The 19,790-nt window shown below is 51.3% G+C and overlaps 1 protein-coding gene across 1 annotated transcript in view; it reads left to right on the top strand.

Moving 5' to 3' along the window:
• Window positions 1-14,834, top strand: part of NXN (nucleoredoxin) — a 98,834-nt gene extending 84,000 nt beyond the window's left edge. Inside the window, 2 exon segments of the mRNA XM_039507775.1 lie at window positions 401-525; window positions 13,660-14,834. Of these exon segments, the coding sequence (XP_039363709.1) occupies window positions 401-525; window positions 13,660-13,842 (308 nt within the window). The 3' untranslated portion in view covers window positions 13,843-14,834.
• The last annotated feature ends 4,956 nt before the right edge of the window (window positions 14,835-19,790 follow it).

Here is a 19,790-nt window from a genome sequence, read left to right as displayed (position 1 = left end):
TCCCAGCTTGTTCCATAGGGCTGCTCCTGTAGAGACTCACAAGTGGGTCATCCCAAGGTGGACAGACAGTGTCAGATCAGCGTGCTCTCTGGTCTTCAAATGGCTGACTAGCTTCTCGGGGTGTGTTTGGCCCTGCGCTTCAGGGGAGCAAATGCTGCAATGTTTTGGGAGCAGGAGCTGCTCCGCCGGTAGGATTTATTTCCCAGGCTCACATGAAAGTACGTTTCAGCTGCTCCCTAATTGCTACAAGGCCACACTGGCTTTGAAGTTGCTGCCACGTGTTCTGGCTCCTGTTTTCTGTATGGAATAAAGCCTCCCGTAACACAGTGTCTTTGGATCCATTTGATTGTAACCTCCCTCTTGTGTTGCCTTTTTCTCTCCCGCTGCCCGTGCCCTGCAGATTCAGAGGATGACGGGGAGTCGGAGGCAGCTAAACAACTGATTCAGCCGATAGCAGAAAAAATCATTGCCAAGTACAAAGCCAAAGACGAGGAGGCGCCGCTGCTGTTCTTTGTGGCAGGAGAGGTAAGCGGGAGAGGAACTTCCTTGGCTTTATTTCTTCTGCTTTTTACATTAAGGGCCCGATTCTGCGGCTCTTAGACCTGTAATTCCCATCGAGGCCGGGAGTTCTGTGTGGGGCAGGGCTGCAGGACCAGGATTTTTATCAGCTACACAAGCATCTGCTTCTCTTTGGAAAGTAATTTGAGGGACTTCCTGCACGGCTTGTGAAGAGTGAGCTGACCTCCCACCCACCCCGGAGCACCTGCCCCCGATGATCTCCTGGCACTTTACAGACATGAATGAATACATGAATGTAGTACTGAGGAGAGTTGGCAGTATTTCAAAGGGACACTCTTAAGGGCCCAAAAGCAAGATATTCCGCTGGGTAGGAAAGATAGAAAATGTGGCAAAAGACCAGCTTGGCTTAACCATGAGATCTTGCATGATCTAAAAAATAAAAAGGAGTCATATAAAAAATGGAAACTAGGACAAATTACAAAGGATGAATAGAGGCAAACAACACAGGAATGCAGGGGCAAGATTAGAAAGGCAAAGGCACAAAATGTGCTCAAACTAGCTACAGGAGTAAAGGGAAACAAGAAGACTTTTTATCAATATATTAGAAGCAAGAGGAAGACCGAGGACAGGGTAGGCCCACTGCTCAGTGAGGAGGGAGAAACAGTAACAGGAGACTTGGAAATGGCAGAGATGCTCAATGACTTCTTTGTTTTGGTCTTCACCGAGAAGTCTGAAGGAATGTCTAACATAGTGAATGCTAATGGGAAGGGGGTAAGTTTGGAAGATAAAATAAAAAAAGAACAAGATAAAAATCTCTTAGAAAAGTTAGATGCCTGCAAGTCACCAGGGCCTGATGAAATGCATCCTAGAATATTCAAGGAGCTAATAGAGGAGGTATCTGAGCCTCTAGCTATTATCTTTGGGAGACAGGAGAGATTCCAGAAGACTGGAAAAGGACAAATCTAGTGCCCATCTATAAAAAGGGAAATATAAACAACCCAGGGAACTACAGACCAGTTAGTTTAACTTCTGTGCCAGAGAAGATAATGGAGCAAGTAGTTAAGGAAATCATCTGCAAACACTTGGAAGGTGATAAGGTGATAGGGAAAGAAAAGCATGGATTTGTAAAGAACAAATCATGTCAAACCAATCTGATAGCTTTCTCTGATAGGATAACGAGTCTTGTGGCTAAAGGAGAAGTGGTGAATGTGGTATACCTACACTTTAGTAAGGCATTTGATACGGTCTCGCATGATATTCTTATCGATAAACTAGGCAAATACAACTTAGATGGGGCCTACTATAAGGTGGGTGCATAACTGGCTGGATAACCGTACTCAGAGAGTAGTTATTAATGGTTCCCAATCCTGCTGGAAAGGTATAACAAGTGGGGTTCCGCAGGGGTCTGTTTTGGGACCGGCTCTGTTCAATATCTTCATCAACGACTTAGATATTGGCATAGAAAGTACACTTATTAAGTTTGCAGATGATACCAAACTGGGAGGGTTTCCAACTGCTTTGGGGGACAGGGTCATAATTCAAACTGGAGAAATGGTCTGAGGTAAACAGGATGAAGTTTAATAAAGACAAATGCAAAGTGCTCCACTTAGGAAGGAACAGTCAATTTCACACATACAGAATGGGAAGAGACTGTCCAGGAAGGAGTACGGCAGAAAGGGATCTAGGGGTTATAGTGGACCACAAGCTACATATGAGTCAACAGTGTGATGCTGTTGCAAAAAAAAGCAAACGTGATTCTGGGATGCATTAACAGGTGTGTTGTGAGCAAGACACGAGAAGTCATTCTTCCGCTCTACTCTGTGCTGGTTAGGCCTCAACTGGAGTATTGTGTCCAGTTCTGGGCACCGCATTTCAAGAAAGATGTGGAGAAATTGAGGAGGGTCCAGAGAAGAGCAACAAGAATGATTAAAGGTCCTGAGAACATGACCTATGAAGGAAGGCTGAAAGAACTGGGTTTGTTTAGTTTGGAAAAGAGAAGACTGAGAGGGGACATGATAGCAGTTTTCAGGTATCTAAAAGAGTGTCATAAGGAGGAGGGAGAAAACTTGTTCACCTTAGCCTCTAAGGATAGAACAAGAAGCAATTGGGCTTAAACTGCAGCAAGGGAGGTTTAGATTGGACATTAGGAAAAAGTTCCTAACTGTCAGGGTGGTTAAACACTGGAATAAACTGCCTAGGGAGGTTGTGGAATCTCCATCTCTGGAGATATTTAAGAGTAGGTTAGATAAATGTCTATCAGGGATGGTCTAGACAGTATTTGGTCCTGCCATGAGGGCAGGGGACTGGACTCGATGACCTCTCAAGGTCCCTTCCAGCCCTACAATCTATGAATCTACTTGTCCCCAGTGTACAGGTGAGTAAATGGGCACTGAGTGAGCCTGGTACAGAACCCAGGAATCCTAGCTCCCAGCACCCTGGCTCTAACCACTAGTTTTTAACATACCAATCAAAATAGCGTTTTGGGAACACAAACTCCCCAGCTTCAGGCCTCTATTTGATAAAACTCAGACAAACCCCAGAAGTTTGCAAGCAGCCAAAGGGAGCGTGCCACTCCTAGCATTCTTTAAATGCTTTGCCCTTAAGACGAATGGGGAAGTGGGGTTGGCAGGATCGCCACACCGCAGGGGTTGTTGGCTATGAAACTCCTCTTGTGCCAGTTTTCTCTTTGACTTTCCTATCCAATGAGGCCTGTGGTAACATAACATGGCTTGGGGCTGACTTCATGAACAGGTTGCTTGTATTCAGATGACAGCCTGGGGCCAGGGCAGAGTTTTGAGGATAGAACCAAGGGTTTTCTAGATTCTCAGATGTTATTTAACTGATTGGAAACCCTCAATGCGAGACTCTGGTGTGACTTGTCCGTTACTGACTGTCAAGCCGCATGAGACTGTGGAGGAACCTCCCAAGCAAGGAGAGACCCTTCCTGGGGGCTGGGGGGCTCTACAGGGCGGCTGCCCAGGAGCGCTGCGCCGCGCCGCCGCAGCCCAGTCCCGCGCCCCCCTCCCTTCCTCCGGCTCTCTCATCCTGGGGGGCGGGATTTTTCGCTTTGGCTCTGCCCGCGCCGGCATGCCGGCGGGTCCACACGACGCCGGGCGGACGGGGCTGCCGCGCGCATGCCTGCGGCTCAGCTCCGCCGAGCCGCGGACCCGCGGACCCCGCCGCGCGGCGCAGCCGCAGGTCCGCGCCGTCCCCCGTGGACCTGACCCAGCCGCAGGCATGGAGCTCCACCGAGCCAAATGACGCCTCCTCCCAGGATGCCCCTGCCGGGGCGCTGGCCGCTGGTGCCTAGAGCCGCCCCTGCTGGAGACATCGATAGACGGGACAGAGCTCTAGCAAATAGGCGGTGGGGAACAGTCGTACTGTGCTTTTCAGCAGAGTGGCCTAGCTGGGACCTGACAGGAGCTCTCCATTTCTGATTCAGAGGCGTCACTGCTGCCTTTGCCCTCGCTGGATGAGGACTTGATGCAATCAGCGTGCATTCTCCCTCTGTCTGTGGGGTGTGGAGGGGGGCGGGAGGAGTAGAGGTTGCCACCCACTGCAAGGAGTAGAGACTGCTCCGCTGATACTGAGGGTTCAGAGGCTGAGAATTCAGAGCCAGCATCTCAATGACTGGACTAAAGGTATAAGATTTACAGGCTTCCCCTGATAGGGAAGGTGTGTTTGAATCTGAGAGTGATGTCACATTGTCCATAGCCCTGCTTCACCCGCCCAGACTGCGCTGCTCTGGGGACTCAGTGCCCTGAGAGGAGATGCCCAGGGAGATGATGAGTGGCACTTGTTAATTGTGCTCTCTGTTTGCACCCCCTGCAGCCACTCAGAAAACGTGCAGGGCGGGCTGGTCAGGCCTAGGGCGGGCGGGGGTGTGTGTGTGTGGAATGCATTGCTCAGCACATCCCTTTGGAGCATGAGCCAGACTGGCCCACTTCTGTTGAATGCGGCCCTGTAACGAAGTGTGCTCTAGTGGCCTCTAATTGGAGGCATTCCTGCGTAAGATTTATCGAGAGCTCCCAAGTGAAGCCGACAGCCCTGTGATGGATGTGTCTCTGCGGTCCAGCTTCTGTCTGTCTAGAGAAGGAGCAGTGAGCATGCTCCTGGTGTCCTGGAGGGAAGTGCTGCCTCCCTGGCTCTGCAGCACGCCCGGAGCCGCAGGGACAGGCGGGTGTCATGTCCAGAGGTGTCCCTGCTGTTCAGAGGCTTTGCAGATGGTGCCTCTGGCTGGCTGAGTACCACGTGTACTGGCAGCCTGCTGTGTGCTCCATCACATGCTCGACTGCCTCGCTGGCAGTGGGGAGGGTGAATCTGTGCTCAGTGTAGTGTTGTCAGTGCATCGTGCTTCCCCCCTCGCTGGGTGCAAGATGTCCTTAGATCACCAGGGCAACACCAGGTTTCCTTTACACCCTCTCCACAGCTCTGCATGGAAGGCGACCATCAGTCCTCTGGCTGAGGTTGGTCAAATGTGATTCCTTCCTCAGCTGGCCAGAGAGGTTTCTGCAGGGCAATGCAAATACCCTCCCTCTTCCTGGCCCTGCTCCACGGGCTGAGCAGGCTGCCTCGGCTGTTCTGTCATGGTCCTGAATAGGCAATTGGGGACTTCAGGAGATTAGTGTGTCTCCAGCTTTCTGTCGGGCCCTGAGGTGGGGCCTGGGCTCTGAGCTGGAAGACTCCTCGGCTCTGCGTAGTCCCTCTGCCAGGGCTGGCACTAAAGGAGAATGCGTTGGAAGTCTCTGGGTCACCTCATGAATATTAGAAACTGGCCAGCTGGCTTGGATCTAAAAAGAACTGACCTGAATCTTCCCCAGAGACTGACAGGAACCCAGGAAGGCTGGGGAGGACTAAGCTCCTTTCCCTGATCCCACTTCCTTGCACCTTGTGGGCACGTCTAGAAGTGGAAGCGCCAAAATACAGCAGCAGAGGCAGGACGCCCCACAACTCCTAGGAGAGTCTGCGCACGAGACATGCAGCTGCGTTTTTGGCTGTTGGGCAGAACTTCTGAACTCCTGGAGGTTTGCTGGTTGCTGTTTCTAATACTAAGCCCCTCTGTATTTATTGCACAGACAGGAAACTTGGCAGGGCAGGCAAAGAGATGAACAAATGCAAACCAGCCTTTTCTTTCAGTCCTTGCTGGCTACCAGGTGCGTCCGACCCCACTCAGCAATCCCCTGGCATGGTGCGGCGCACAGAGATGCTCCTTTAAGGCCCTATTTTCTTGCTACACCCCAGCAGCACCGAGGGGAGGTTGGGATCAATATTTAAATCTTATTCCCTGGGGAGCTGGCAGCTGACCAAAGCAATTGCTGCAGTGCCAGCACTGACTGGCCCTAATCTGCTCCGCTCTGAGCCAGGCTAGCCTTTATAGGACAGCCTGTACTGCAGACACAGGCGTGCTTTCATGGAGCCGCCCTGCTCTGTCTGTGCACAGGAGAAAGGGAACTCCAAGAAATCTGCTGCCTCCAGTCCACCACTTCCTAGGGCCAGTGTAGGAAAGGCACCAGCGGCTGACTCCAGTCTGGGTGTGAGAGGGTGCAGCTCCCGTGGGGATCACTGAGCCAGATTCAGAGTGACGTGACTAGCAGGGCACGTTGCAGGCCAGGTGGAAGTGATTTGGCATTCAGTGGGTGAACAAGAGGAGCGGGGTAAATCCTGCCTTTGGGAACTCGTGCGTAACTTCTCTGCAAGCTGCTGGGGGTGGCTCAGGTGCACGTGGTCAGTGAAACAGCAACAAGCACAGGGCTGAGTGATGGGAATGCCTAGGCCTAAGTTTGGGTCAGCACAACCCCAGCAATTTCACTGGCTGGCTCAAGGGTGGCGGAGCGCAGCATTTGACCTTGCTGTGTGACTGTTCACGCTCCATGCCTGTTTCCTCATGTGTCCAGTGGAGACAGCGTTTCCTGAGCAGGATGGGGGTTTGTAGAAAGCCTAGAAGCCCAGTGGAAGGAGCTCAGTGTGAACAGATCTTGTCAGCCCTTTACTAGCCTGTGCCGGTCATGCTGTCATTGTAGGCTTGAAAATTACAAACATGGTTTAAACAAGGATTGGAAAATCCATGGTGCCCTTTAACTCCCCTTGCGGGGCCCAGGAGGAAGGGTCTGTGTTTCCCTTTCAGGCACCCAAAGCAGGCAGCTGTCCCAGGGAATCGCCGAGCATGGGGCAGGTGCAAAGCCTCGCATGGCTGTGTAACATACGTGTGTGTACCCAGTCCCCGTGTGCATGCCCAGCCCTTAGTGCTCCCCTCAGAGTCAGTTCCCTCCTGAGCTGCATTGTGCACAGAGGGGAGCCTGCTGTCCCACCCTGCGGCTCCCTCCCCGACTCCAGGGGCGTGCGCTCCTCTCCGTGACACACACGTCCATCTCTCTCACACGCTGTACCCCCCCCACACACACAGGGTCATCTGCCCCGCTAACATCACCCCCTCCCTAGCTCAGCCCGGGTCTCTGAATAACCCCCTTGTTGGAAAGGCGTCTATTAGAACAGTGCTATGCTCGTGCCCCTCCCCCGTAACCTCTGGAGCGTTTTCTTCCCTAACCCTCTTTCTCGCTGGCAGTAGCTGAAACACTGCTGCTTATTCATGCTGCTGCCAGCTTCCCAGCCTCTACGAGTGGGGGAGCATCCTGAAAGTCCCATTCATCACCTTCTCAAGAGCTCCGACTGCCGGCTCCGTGGCCATCCCTGCATTTCCGGTGGCCCTGCTCAGCTCACAATGCGGCCTGCGCGGGCGCCGCCCACTTCTCTCCCGGCGCATCTGAGGCCCATTTGCATTTATTAGAAGGTTGCAGTGGTTTTGCGACAGTCAAATAAAGGGTGGGAACTCCTGACGCCTTGCGACTCTCGAGCCGTCTTCATCTTCAGCCCCTCAGTCGGTTCCAGGTTGGAAGAAGCGCAGGTTGGAAATGTCTGGGAAAATGCGGAGCTAAGGCTCTCAGCAGTTTCACAGAAACAAAGCCGCAGAGACTGGTCACTCATCCCTCCCTGGCCACATCCACCATCGAACTGGCTGCTCTCGAAACCCCCGGCTTACCAGGGAGCCAGCATTATAAATTACCTTGTGTGGCTGGTCGCAGCTAAGTGCTACAGTGCTACCCAGCTGCCTAACAAATTTTTTATTACCGTTGTTGAAAAAATGACTCTGGAAAAAGGCCCAATTTCAGATGCTGCACATTCTGGGTTTGGCCACGTTAACTGGAGCGCAGAAAAAAGCATCCTACTATGGTGCTTGGAGCCAGGAGCGAGAAATGAATCACTCCAGCCCTGGCTTTGTAATTCCGCAGCTATGGCAGTGACAAATTGTGTTTTACCCTTTCCCCAGAGCTCTGATTTCCCTGCACGCATTGACCAAAATTAATGCAACCCCTGCTGCACACACCCCCACCAAGCAGCGCTCTGGTTGGATTCATTTCAGCCGCTGCGTGTGTCTGGGGACATCTTGGATGAGGCTCTATTGTTCCAGGATTCTCTCCAAAATATGTTGTTGAATTGTCATTCTTTAATTGGTTGTGTGCTCGCGTACCTTCCGCGTGGGCCTTTTGCAAGCTCAGATGTCACGTCTGTTACTTAGCTCTGCGCCTCTGGCATTTCACACCCTTCCATTCGTGCTTTGCTCTTCTCTGGCACCTTGTGTCTGATGATCACAAAGCATTTCACAAACCACAGCCATATTGGTTCTGAAACCAATCTGATGGTCGGTACTACGCGATCTACCACAACTACTTAGATCTTCATACCCAGAGCTGGAAGAGAACTCAGATTCCCCTGCTCCAAAAGCACAGGCCCTTACCATTTGAGTTAAAGGAGAATCTCCATTAGCAGCTCTCAGCACAGAGCCTGTGTCACACAATTACTCTGTTCAGATCCCATCCAGCAGAGGGCAGTTATGTACACACATTGGCCAGCTCATTCTAGTACTATCCTGTTTTACAGAGGAGGAAACTGAGGCACAGAGAGGTCAGGTGACTTATCCAAGGCCGCATAGTGACTCAGTGGCAGAATGGTGAATAGAACCTGGAACCCCCTAGCTTTTTGTCCTGTGCTGTAACCACTAGGTTACGCAAAGAGCAGGGCCATTAGGAAAATTGCAGTTTGTACTAACACTAGTCAGGTGCGGTGGTGCGCAACTTTAATCCCATAAGAACGGCCATACTGGGTCAGACCAAAGGTCCATCTAGCCCAGTATCCTGTCTTCTGACAGTGGCCAATGCCAGGTGCCCCAGAGGGAACGAACAGAACAGGGAATCATCAAGTGATCCTTTCCTTGTCACCCATTCCCAGCTTGTGGCAAACAAAGTCTAGGGACACCATCCCTGCCCATCCTGGCTAATAGCCATTGATGGACCTATCCTCCATGAATTTATCTAGTTCTTTTTTGAACCCTGTTATAGTCTTGGTCTTCACAACATCCTCTAGCAAGGAGTTCCACAGGTTGACTGTACGTTGTGTGGGAGGCTGAGGCTGGCGGATCACTCAGGGATTCTGGGCTGCGGTGCTGATCAAGTGTCTGGTGCCACTGACAGCCTGGCCAGCAGGTAGCGGAAGGACTGGCTGGAACAACAAGAATGACGTGTTGTGATCTGCGCTCTCTCTGTGAGGGCTGATGGACCGATCGATCAAGGTGACTAACTTTGTACCAGTTTGCTAGATGGACTTGGGCTATTCCAGCCAGTGCCCACTGCCTCCCTCCCACTTGCCATGCATGTTGCCCTGGCCCTCCATGGAGCTTGGTCCACCCAAGTCCCAGGCTTGCAATGAGTTGCAGTCGGAGTGGGCAGTGGAGGCACTGGGCCCAGGAGGGAGGGAACAGCGTGAGCTGGCAAAGGCTGAAGTATGTCATGCGAGTACGTGCACGACTGTTCTAACCTCTCCCTTGTTCTCTCATGCGTGTGCATGGGGGTGGCTGGGAGGGGGAAGCGGTGGGTGGAAGGGAGTGTATAGTCATGTCCTGGCTGGGGCAGGGTGGGTGGGTTAAGCAAAGCATTGAGAAGTGAAGAGCAAATCCCTCCAGCCCTCATGGGTCACCGAGAGGCTGGTGTGTAGCCTACAGCTGACTGGGCACATTTGAAGGAGCTAAAGAAACAATGGCTTTGTGCTGAGATTGGGTTTCTGAGCTGTATCCTGTAGCATGGGGCAGGCACGCCACTCTCTCAGGACACGCTGGGCGGGAGCATCCTGACGTCCTCGGGGAAGGGGGCCCTTACCTCCTGCTCCTTGCTTTCATCTCGGTGGCACTGACTTGCTCTTGGAGCTTTCTTAGTTGCTCTCCTTGTCTTGTGACAGACGGTTCTGGGCAGAGGAGTGCAAACAAAGCCCACCTACTACTCCGAGCTGGTAGTGGCTGCAGGGCTGTCATGAAACTTTCCTGCAGCCCCCAACCCGGCATCTCCTGCCTTTCTTTCTTGGGGCTTTATGCCCAGGGGCAGTTGGCCCCAAGGAGGTCATTCCCACCCCCGCACATTACAGCTGTCTCAGTTAAGGATGGTGCAAAGCCTACAGGAGTACGGGGTGTTCTGGCTCAGCCATCCTCATTCCATCAGGCCACCCCACGGTGTGAAATCACTGCCGGAGTGAGTCTCCATTTGTTGGTCTCTAGGAATGCTGGAACTGAGGCGGCTCAGTCCAGGACTTGGGGGGCTACAGTTTGGGCATAGAAATGGGCTCATCTCATGCTTAGCACCTCTTGGCTAACTGCCATAGCGCAGCCCAGGGGTAAACGCTGGCCAATGTCATTAATAGAGAAGCGGCTCCATCTTCATCTGAGCAGCCAGCGCAGCACCTCATTAAGCACTGCATGCTGGGATTTGTAGTTTCTCTGGGCTGCACCTCTGTATTACAGATGATGGTGGAGCAGTCAGTTCCACTGTTTGCAGCATCGGGCCCACCTACACACACACATTGTCCAATATAGTGATGGGCAAAAACCCGTTTTGCCGGCACACGTTGCAGTGCCCAGCAGCACGCTGGATCGCTACAGGTGTGGGGCACTGGGAGTAGGTTTCCCAGCCCTCTGGCTCATACAGCAGTGAATAGGGCTACCGAGCCCCCGAGTTAGCCTTAATATTGGCGAGCATCCCCTCAGAGAAGAGAGAGAACAAGACATGACTGATGGGAATACAGATGAGAGAGGACAGAGTGGGGTTGAATGACGAGGTAAATGAAAGCCCATATGATACCTAGGTCGTGTCCACTTAGCGATCAGGGCCCCTGAGTCAGTAGTTCAGAAAGTTCCCTACTAGTAGGTTGCATGGTGGAAGTGGGTTATAGAGGGATCTGAATGAGGCCAGGTTGATGCTTGCCCAGTGGTCTCTTAGAGGTGTTCCAGGTGGATGGACGGCAGCCTGGAAGTGTTTGTGTGAGGAGGGGAGTGTCCAAAGTGACCTGATGGGAGGAGAGGCACAATGCTACGATAAAGGACCTCCTTCCTTCTGCTTGCTCTCTAGGGATCTGGGTTTCCTTGGCTCAGATAAGGACTGCTCTGGAGGAGAGAAGTGTGTCTGAGCTTTTTCTGTGTTCTGCAGTTTTGACTTGAGAAACCAGGGCCCAGCAGGAGAGGCTCTTCACCTTTTTTATCTTCAAACACGTTGATCAAGTGCAGGTGACGGGGGGAGACACCTGGCTGTTTGTCCGAATCAAGGGCTTGCTGCTAAGAATTTCAACAGAGCGCATTTAGCGAAAGGCCTTTCCAGGGAGGTGTGTTTGAAGGGAACTTGCCTGCAGAGAGAGCTGTTCTCTTTGTTCTGGCTTTCGCTCTATCTGAGGAAAATAGATCAGAGGATCCAAGGCTCAGGATAGAAAAGACTTGTCAGGTTGTCATGTTCGTCCATTTCCCCACCACCGATCTGTCTCCTGCAGCATCTTGTCCAGGACTTGTCCAGTTTTAAATCGCCCAGGCAGTGAGGCTTCCACCACTTCCTTCGAGGGACCTATTCCTCAGCTGGACAGTTCTGGTTTTTGAAAGCTGACCTTTCCTTCTTTCCCGCCTCTGCTCCTAGCTATCCCCTTCTCCCTAGGACTGCCCTAGGCAATCAGCGTCTCTCCCGCCTTGGGGCTTAGACATGCCAAACACATGTAGGTGGTTATTATATTCCCTCCACCCCTCAGGCATTACGTAGCCAAGCTGCACATAGTTGGGTCTTTTCATCTTCCCTCCTCCATGGTTGTTATTCCTGCTCTTCTCTGAGCTCCTTTCAGTACTGGTAACTGCCTCCCTCCGGGACAGGACGCACAAGTGCTCTGCGGGAGTCGAAGGGCAGAGTAGGCTGACGAACCAGACAGGTGAAGATGAATGCCTGGCAGCGCTGTCCTCAGAAGGCAGTGGCCAGCCTGTCACATGGGAACAGCCCTCCCCGGCCCAGCGGCAGTGCAGGCAGGCAGCGAGCAGCAGCCAGGATAGGGCACTGCTCCCTGCTTGTCAGTTACACTCCCTGATCCTGGTGGGGAGTGGAGGAAGCCTGGCAGTCTTGGGGGGATGTGCTGGTCTGCTGCGTGGCTTTTCCTGCATTTACAGGGAAGCCTGCAGGAGAGCTTCAATCCTAGCTAAGTGGGAAGGGGTGTTGTGTTAAGTTAGATGGAACGTGTGGACTAAAGGTGTTAACATAACCCAGTCACTGTCCAGCATTCAGCAAGTTTTGGGGCTGGAATACAGAAACCTCCGCCAACTCGGAGGCAAACACACCATTAACAATCCTGTTAACCTTGTATCGAAGATAGAGAAAAGAAGGCAAAACAGGTAAAGCATTTGCAGTGTAAAGTGCTGGGAAAGGCTTTCATTTGGCGGGGGGGAGAAATTTGTTGAGATGGGTGGGAGCTGATGTTGCTGTTAAAGTCTGATCCTGGTCCTCCCCAGCTGGTAGTTGGGATTCAGCTGGAGCTGGTGGAAGTGGTGATGTCATCTGGGCTGCTCTCTCTGGCCGGGTCAGGACATTTCTCCGGATCATGATGATGAACCCCGGGGGTCTCAGGAGATTGTGGGGGTGGCCGCCATGATGGTGAAGCTTGCGCCAGTCGCCAGTTTTTCTCCCCAAAGTCTCTTTCTTTAATCCACAAAGGGAGTGGTGGGTCAAATAGCCCATCATTTTGTCCACCAATGTTGGTTCACTGATTTCTGGTTCCAAACTTTTCTTGTTTACCAGGCATGATCTTAACACAGTCAATGAGTTCTGGCCCTAGGAATCTGAGCTGGGTCTCTGCCTTCTCCATCCAGGGGAGTGGGGGAAAACCTGACTCCCAGGCCTGTGCTGTAACCATTGAGACCAGTGGTTCTCAGCCTTTTACCACCCAGGGACCCCTAAACTTAAACAGACAAACCTGCAGACCCCCAGCTCCTCCCTCATTATTTTGTTGCTCGTAATTTGTTTCTCTTACATTACTTCAGGAGTTATCACAAATATTACTGTCGAGAAATTATTATTTGAACAGATCAACAACAAAACATAGCGAATTAAAATATTGGCAGCTTACCTGATACTAATGCGATCCTTGGGCTTGTTTGGCAGCACACAGCGTGTCTAGTTGAGGGGTAATTTCAGTTAGGCAAGTGCAAAGGTCATCTTGAGCATTCATTCTTGAACAGTGTTTGGTTTTTTATGCTGGTGAGGGCAGAGAATCCATTTTCACATACTGAAGGTGCTTTAAATGATAAACTACAGCGTTCAAGGTGATGTATGGGCAGCACCAACTCGCTATTGACTTGTAATGTGAGAACTATAAGTGTCAGAACATGGTGCATCATTACTATGATGTAGGTGCTGGCACATTCGCAGACACCCTTGATTATACTGGTGGACCCCAAGTTGAGAACCACTGCATTAGACCAGACTCCTCTCCCTGATGCCTGAGATCACTAGTTATGTGGCAGTCCAAGGGCTGTCAAGTTGAAGAGCGAGGATCCCAGTGTTGCCCAGGAGTCTGCATTTCCCACAGCCTTGTGTGTGATGCAGAAGACAGGCCAAGTCCTAAGGCTGAACAGATAGTCACTGTTGGGTTTGACTACCTCGGAGTTTAGCTGTTACTACAGCTAAACCGTACACCAATACATTGTAATAACAGCTGCTTGTTAGTAAGGATGAGCAGGGCTGAAGCTAGAGAATTGGCGTCATTCTCTTTGTTTATGGGCTCTTTCTTGCTGGCTTTCAGGATGACATGACTGACTCCCTGCGGGATTACACCAACCTGCCCGAAGCAGCGCCCCTGCTCACCATCCTGGACATGTCAGCCAGAGCCAAGTACGTGATGGACGTCGAGGAAATCACTCCTGAGATTGTGGAAGCCTTTGTGAGCGACTTTCTAGCGGACAAGCTAAAACCTGAACCCATCTGAGGGGCTTTCAGCACCGACAGACGTTATTTAAAACTAGGTCTCTTCCTCCGCTAGCAGAGTGCTCAGCGTGTTCTCTCGCACGACCCAGTACCCAGCCTTCCTGTGGTGCCTTGTTTTACGCAATGAATCCTCCTCCTAAGCAGGCTCCTGGAGATGCACTTTCAGCAGGGAGTCGCTGGCATTTGGAGACTTTGCTTGTGCTTCATGGTGATATATTCTCTAATAACCAGGCCAGAACTGTTACCGTATCGTTATTTTATACACGGCACTAGCTAGCAGGCAAACGTTTGCATGGTGTTCTTGCCAACTTAAGCATCAGGCAGTGGACTGGGGTTCTCGGGGCTCTTATATTACACTCCTCTTCTCCCTTCTCATCTTCTCCCTTCTCTCCTCTGCCCACCCCTTCCCAGACAGACAGTGCCAATGAAGCAATAAGAGAATTCTCCTTTGCCACCCAACCTCCTTTCCCTCGTCAGTCTCAGTGAGCCCACAGTGCCAAGTCGAAGTGTAACTGCTGAAAAGCTCAATGCGGATTGGTCATGATGCAGTAAAGGTCTTCCTCCTAGTTCAAGAACTCCTGTTTCTAGGTTGTATTTACCCTCCCGCCACCTCCACACCAAACACATAGCAGCCTTAGTTAAGTGTCAGTCATATGCATTTGGGGGAAATCCCACGTACCCCCCAGACACCCCCCAACCCCGAGCGAAAAGGAGAAACAATGCAGGGCTGCCCTGATCCTCCTCCGCTGTTCTGACATTTTCTCATTCTCTCTTGCCCTTTTCTGTCCTCTCCCCTGCTCCTTGGTATGAAATGTCCTCCCCCTACATTAGTTGATTAAGATGTTCTTTGTAGCTGTTTCCCAAGCCCAGCCTTGATGGTGCTGTTCTAAACACAACCCCAAGCAGCTCAGCTGAGCCCCCAGAAAATTGAGGTTGTAAAAACTGTACATGGTGATTGGAACTTTGTAATAAAATGGTTACAGTCACCTGGTTCCTGGAGGTGCAGATTCCTCACAACAAAGCCATCGTTATGTCTGGGGTGAGGGTTTGGAGATGGGCCCGGGGGGAGGCGGGGCTGAGGGAGAAGCATGTCTGGTGAACACCTGCAGGTCTTACTCACATGAGTAAAGGTTTTTGGTTTGGGGTCCTCATTGTGGCCTTTCTGTGCCCAAGGGGCTGCTGTACCAGTCTGTGGCTGGAACCAGCCAACCTTGGTAGATCTTGGTGCTGTGTTTCATACAAAGAGTTTGTTGTTAAATTGGAACGTGACTCCTGATTGCTGCTGGTTACAGGTTTATCCCATGTAGTCCCTTGTTAGAAGCATTTAAACCAGGCCTTCCAGTGCTGGAGAGTCCAGGTTTTCTGCTTGAGCAGGTTAACGGACACTACTGCGAATAGCTCCGGCGCATGGCACGCATGCACACCGATTCCAGATCGGGACCACACATCTCAAAGAGCCTCCAGATACAGTGAGTAACCTCCTCTTAGAGATCCCGCTGTGTTCTCCCAACCAACCATGTATTTTGGAGCTGTGGCCTCTCCCAGATTGGTTAGTTCATCCATTAGCTCTTTTCCTTACATTGACCAAGCAGTAACAGTATTAGTGGGCTCTGGGGTATCCCAGAAACCAGTGAAATAGGAGCTGTAAGGTGGGTATATGTATAGTAGAGACATACACGGACACCCCATTGTGTATCAACGCGGTGCACGCGCCGAACAGCTGAGGAATGGAAGGCAAGTGCTAACCAGGAAACAATGCCATGTGCTGCTACAGCCCCTTCCATTCAGGTAGGTCCCAGTGCCTTACCAGCGGGCGGTGGGTAGCTTAGAGTTGTTGGCCTTGTTTCACAGAGGGAGAAGCAGTTTACTGGGAAGGGAAGTGACTTGCCCAATATCTGTAGTGAGTTGGTAGCCTCATCCCAGCAGGCTTTCCCAGGCTGTGGGGGAGAGAGTTGAACATTTGTGTGTTGGGTGGCTCACCCGGAGAGAAGGGATTATTTTGAAGTTGTTAGTTGCTGCGTCCTCACCCTCCTGAAGAAGGTGATATTGTCCCCACTTTACAGGCCAGAGGGAGGGAGGGAAAGAAAGTGATAGAGCAGCACTAGGCCAGCTGCCTGGACTCGTGGGCCCCTGCTTAATTTGCCAGACCACGCTGCCTTTCATAATAAATCAGTCGCTGAAAGCTGGACTGAGAGTCCCTGTAGGCATTTCCTCAGTCATGTAGCTCTGTCGGTGATCATTTCCTTTAACAAACCTACATGCGTCCTTGGGGAGGGGCGTGTTGGGGAGCCATGTGGTAGTTTGTGTGTGTTGAGTAGCTGGGGGCGTACAAGCTGCTGCTTTCCCCTTCAGCCCATTTGTCACTTATGGCGAGATTGTAGCCTCCCCTTTTATCCATGGTACAACAACCTACTAAGGAAGGAGCATGGAAAGCCAGCCAGCTGTGTGAGAGAGTGGAGTCGTATCAATCTAGACGGCACAGACAGTGCTTCAGGGCCTGTATTTTATTTAGTGATCATTAACTAGGCAATGAATAACTCAAAGCAGCTGCTTTGGCTGTTGAATTGGAAACAAACGCTGCAGACAATTAAGCAAAAGAGGGATTGGTGGTTGGTGGCACCGATCTGGCTTCTGGTCAAGGTGCTAATGTCCATTGTGCTAGGTGCTGTACAAATGCCACGTTGAGCCTGTCAAGTGTGACTCCAACCGGGGGGGGGGGGAGGGGGGGGAACTGGAGCCTGTTATGCTGCGGGCTGTTCAATAGCCAATGAGATGGATCAGTCCACGTCACAGAGACCAGGCTGCACACTGGGCAGCAGAAAGGTGCAGCTGCTGGGTGTGACCGAACAGTCCTGCGCACTAGAATTCTCCAACCGTCCCTCAGGCTGGTCTGTCCATGTGGCAGTCAAAACGTGGGGTGGGGAGGTCTGCTCCCAGTTGGTGCTTCAAGAGGATTTCTGTCTCTGCAGTTGCTAATCAGGCACCTTTCTCGAGTGCTCCCAGCCCTGAATCACTGAAAATACACCATTGTAAGTGGAATCTGCAGCAAAATACCTTAAAGTAACTTAAAATCCACAGGGGGAAAGGGGGTGGTAAGTGAGAAATTCTGCAATCCTGAAGTTTTGACCAAAGCTGCATGCACAGAAGTGGCTGAGAATAGGCTTGTCTGAGCAGGGTAATTGCTTCCAGATCCCATTGCCACCTAGTGCATGTTCTGTTTACATAGCATGGGTTTCTGGTGCTTTAGGGAGAGAATGGTGTCTGTGCCGTTTGAATGAGAATCACAATAAGGCGCTTAAATGGGATATTGTTGGTTCATGCAGCACTGGCTGATTCTAGACATTAGGTTAGGAGCAAAAACCCCTTCTGGCAGAGGCTGATCAGGCTCCCAGAGTAGGACTGTAGGTGTAATGCTGAATCCATGAAATAAAATCACTTAATATTGTGGGTATGTTCAAGTGACTGCGGCAGCTACTCAACTAGGGCTAAAGTGAAGTGTAAATGTTTGTGTCAACCTGGCTCTTCCCCTGGCCAGGGCTGGCATCCCGTTCGGAGGAATGAGCTGTTCTCCTGCTGATGCACTTTCAGTCTCGATTCTGGCAATGCCTTTGAACAGGGCTGTTAAATGCTCCCTTCCAACAAAGGAAAGGTTGGATCAGGATGTGCCCGAGGGAACAACTACATTCTTTCTCCATGTATTTATCAAGCATCCAGTTCCCAGGATGGCTCTGTGCTATTACCGAATACAAGAGCCAAAGGAAATGGTGGCCCACTGCTAAATCATGGTACGATCATGACAGCCTCTGAAAATTAGGTTTTTTAATCTGGAGTAAGAGAGAAAGGGATCTCTTAGCAGCAGCTGGTATTGTAGCAGGAGCGCTTGCACTAGGGATGTCCACTAAACAAACCCTTTTAAGACATTGGAGGGGAGAGATAGCTTAGTGGTTTGAGCATTGGCCTGCTAAACCCAGGGTTGTGAGTTCAATCTTTGAGGGGGCCACTTAGGGAACTGGGGTAAAAATCTGTCTGGGGATTGGCCCTGCTTTGAGCAGGGGGTTGGACTAGATGACCTCCTGAGGTCCCTTCCAACCCTGATATTCTATGAAATAGTGTAGGGCACCAAGGGGCGTAGTTCCCAAAGGGCTTCCTGCACTCACTCCTGCTGCTCCTCTGTGCCAGGACCTGATCGAGCTTTGGGGGCCTCATTCCACTGGCATGTGATCACCCAGGGCCAGGTTTACTGCACACTGTCCTGCCACCATAGAACCTCCTGCTCCCAGACTGAAGGAGGTGGCCAGGAGCGGCTGAGCTCATAGAGAACCTATTTTTGGATTTCTCCTCTGGCACAGCCCAGAGCCTGGCTGCTGGATGGGAAGAACCCAAGATATTTCCCATAGAATAGGACTCATTCTGCAGTTCTTTCCCTCCTCACCTCCTTTTTCTTCTTCTCCTTCACGCCCCCCACCACCCCCTTCAGAGTTTAAATTTGTGCGGGGGGGGCACCTAGGAACAACTCTGCTCCCCACACAGGCTGCATTCATGACAAATACTGCCACCTTCTGGCAGAAGGCTTAACCTCTGACTTACATTAGAACACAATGCCCGGAGCTAACACTGTGGATTAAACTCTAGCCAAGAATGTTTGATGGTTGAACTGGAAAACTGACAGCCTGTGCAGGGACAGCACACCACCTAATTGTGCCGCAAAGCATCACCCAGATAAGCCTGTATCACGCACACGTACCTCCACCATGTTTGTCTGCTCTAAGGGCTAACATCCTGCTGATTTGTCCCTGGCCTCTTGCTAGGGTTGGTGTTTACTGAACCAGTGTTGATGTTACTAAGGAACTCCATTAACTGGAATAGCTTCCTGTCCCCTGCCCCAGCAGCTGTGTTCACCTCCCACTTCCTTTGCCAAATCTGGATGGGGCATGAAGGTCACAGTAGGAATTTTGCAGCTGCAAGGGTAACAAGATTTCCCACAGACCAACAGTGTACGTGACAGACTTGATCTATAGAGGTTTGTGGGTATGTTTCACCTTTCCAAATGTCAGGACTCTGCATGCCTCCAATGTGCTACTTCTCTTGCCTTCCCTGCTGATGGCGGGGGCCACAGGTTTAGGGGCATATGGGGGAAGCGAGCTTTTGAACTGATTTAAGCTATTACCATGAACACAAACAGCTGTCGGTGCTTTATCACATTCTTCACCATGTTTCTTTGTGTAAACCTAGATACACAGGGCCCAGGATTATGGGAAGGGGGTGATACCACCAGCTGTTGCCCTCCACTACAGCACCTGCAGTAGGACCTCCACCACGAGTAGTTTTAAGGGATACAATGGACAGTTTGCTGGCTTGGCCTGGAGGGGACCTGGCCCAAAGCAGCGCTGCAGGAAGAGACAAAAGCCATTACACTGGAACTGTTTAAATAAGGCACAAGGCTGCCTGAACAAACAGGCCTGGGGAGAGAGAACTGCATTCCAAAGAGCAGCTATGGCAATTCACAGAGCCTGTGGGCCCCCTGCCATAACTGATTAGCCACTTCACGGCCTCATTGGGGGGCTTACACACAGTCCAATGGATTTTACTGCCAACTCTGAGACTTCAAAGCAGAGGTTTTTCCCCTACTGAAAAAATGGAAGCCAGGGGTGTTTTTTCTTCTGAGAGACCCACATATCGAGCCCTTGTACAATACAACTTACACTTCATCCCTGCCGCACTAGTTCTTTTACCTTCGCCATGGCCCTGTAAAGCCGCATGAAGCTGTGTAGGGTAAGAATCTCTGCTGCATTATGGGCAAGCCAGCTGTGCAGCGTGACCAGCATCCTCTGCCTTACAGTGAATATGGGAACCTCTGTGGCAGGGCAGATTGAGTGGGGCCTTGGTGAGAGACCCCCACCTGCCCTTTTCTTCAGGGTGGGGGATTCACCCACCCCGAGAAAAGAGTCC

Source organism: Mauremys reevesii, linkage group 20, assembly GCF_016161935.1.
Source record: "Mauremys reevesii isolate NIE-2019 linkage group 20, ASM1616193v1, whole genome shotgun sequence".
Taxonomy (NCBI): Eukaryota; Metazoa; Chordata; order Testudines; family Geoemydidae; genus Mauremys; species Mauremys reevesii.
Note: the sequence above shows the minus strand (reverse complement) of the source record. Positions and strands in the feature narration are given on the sequence as shown.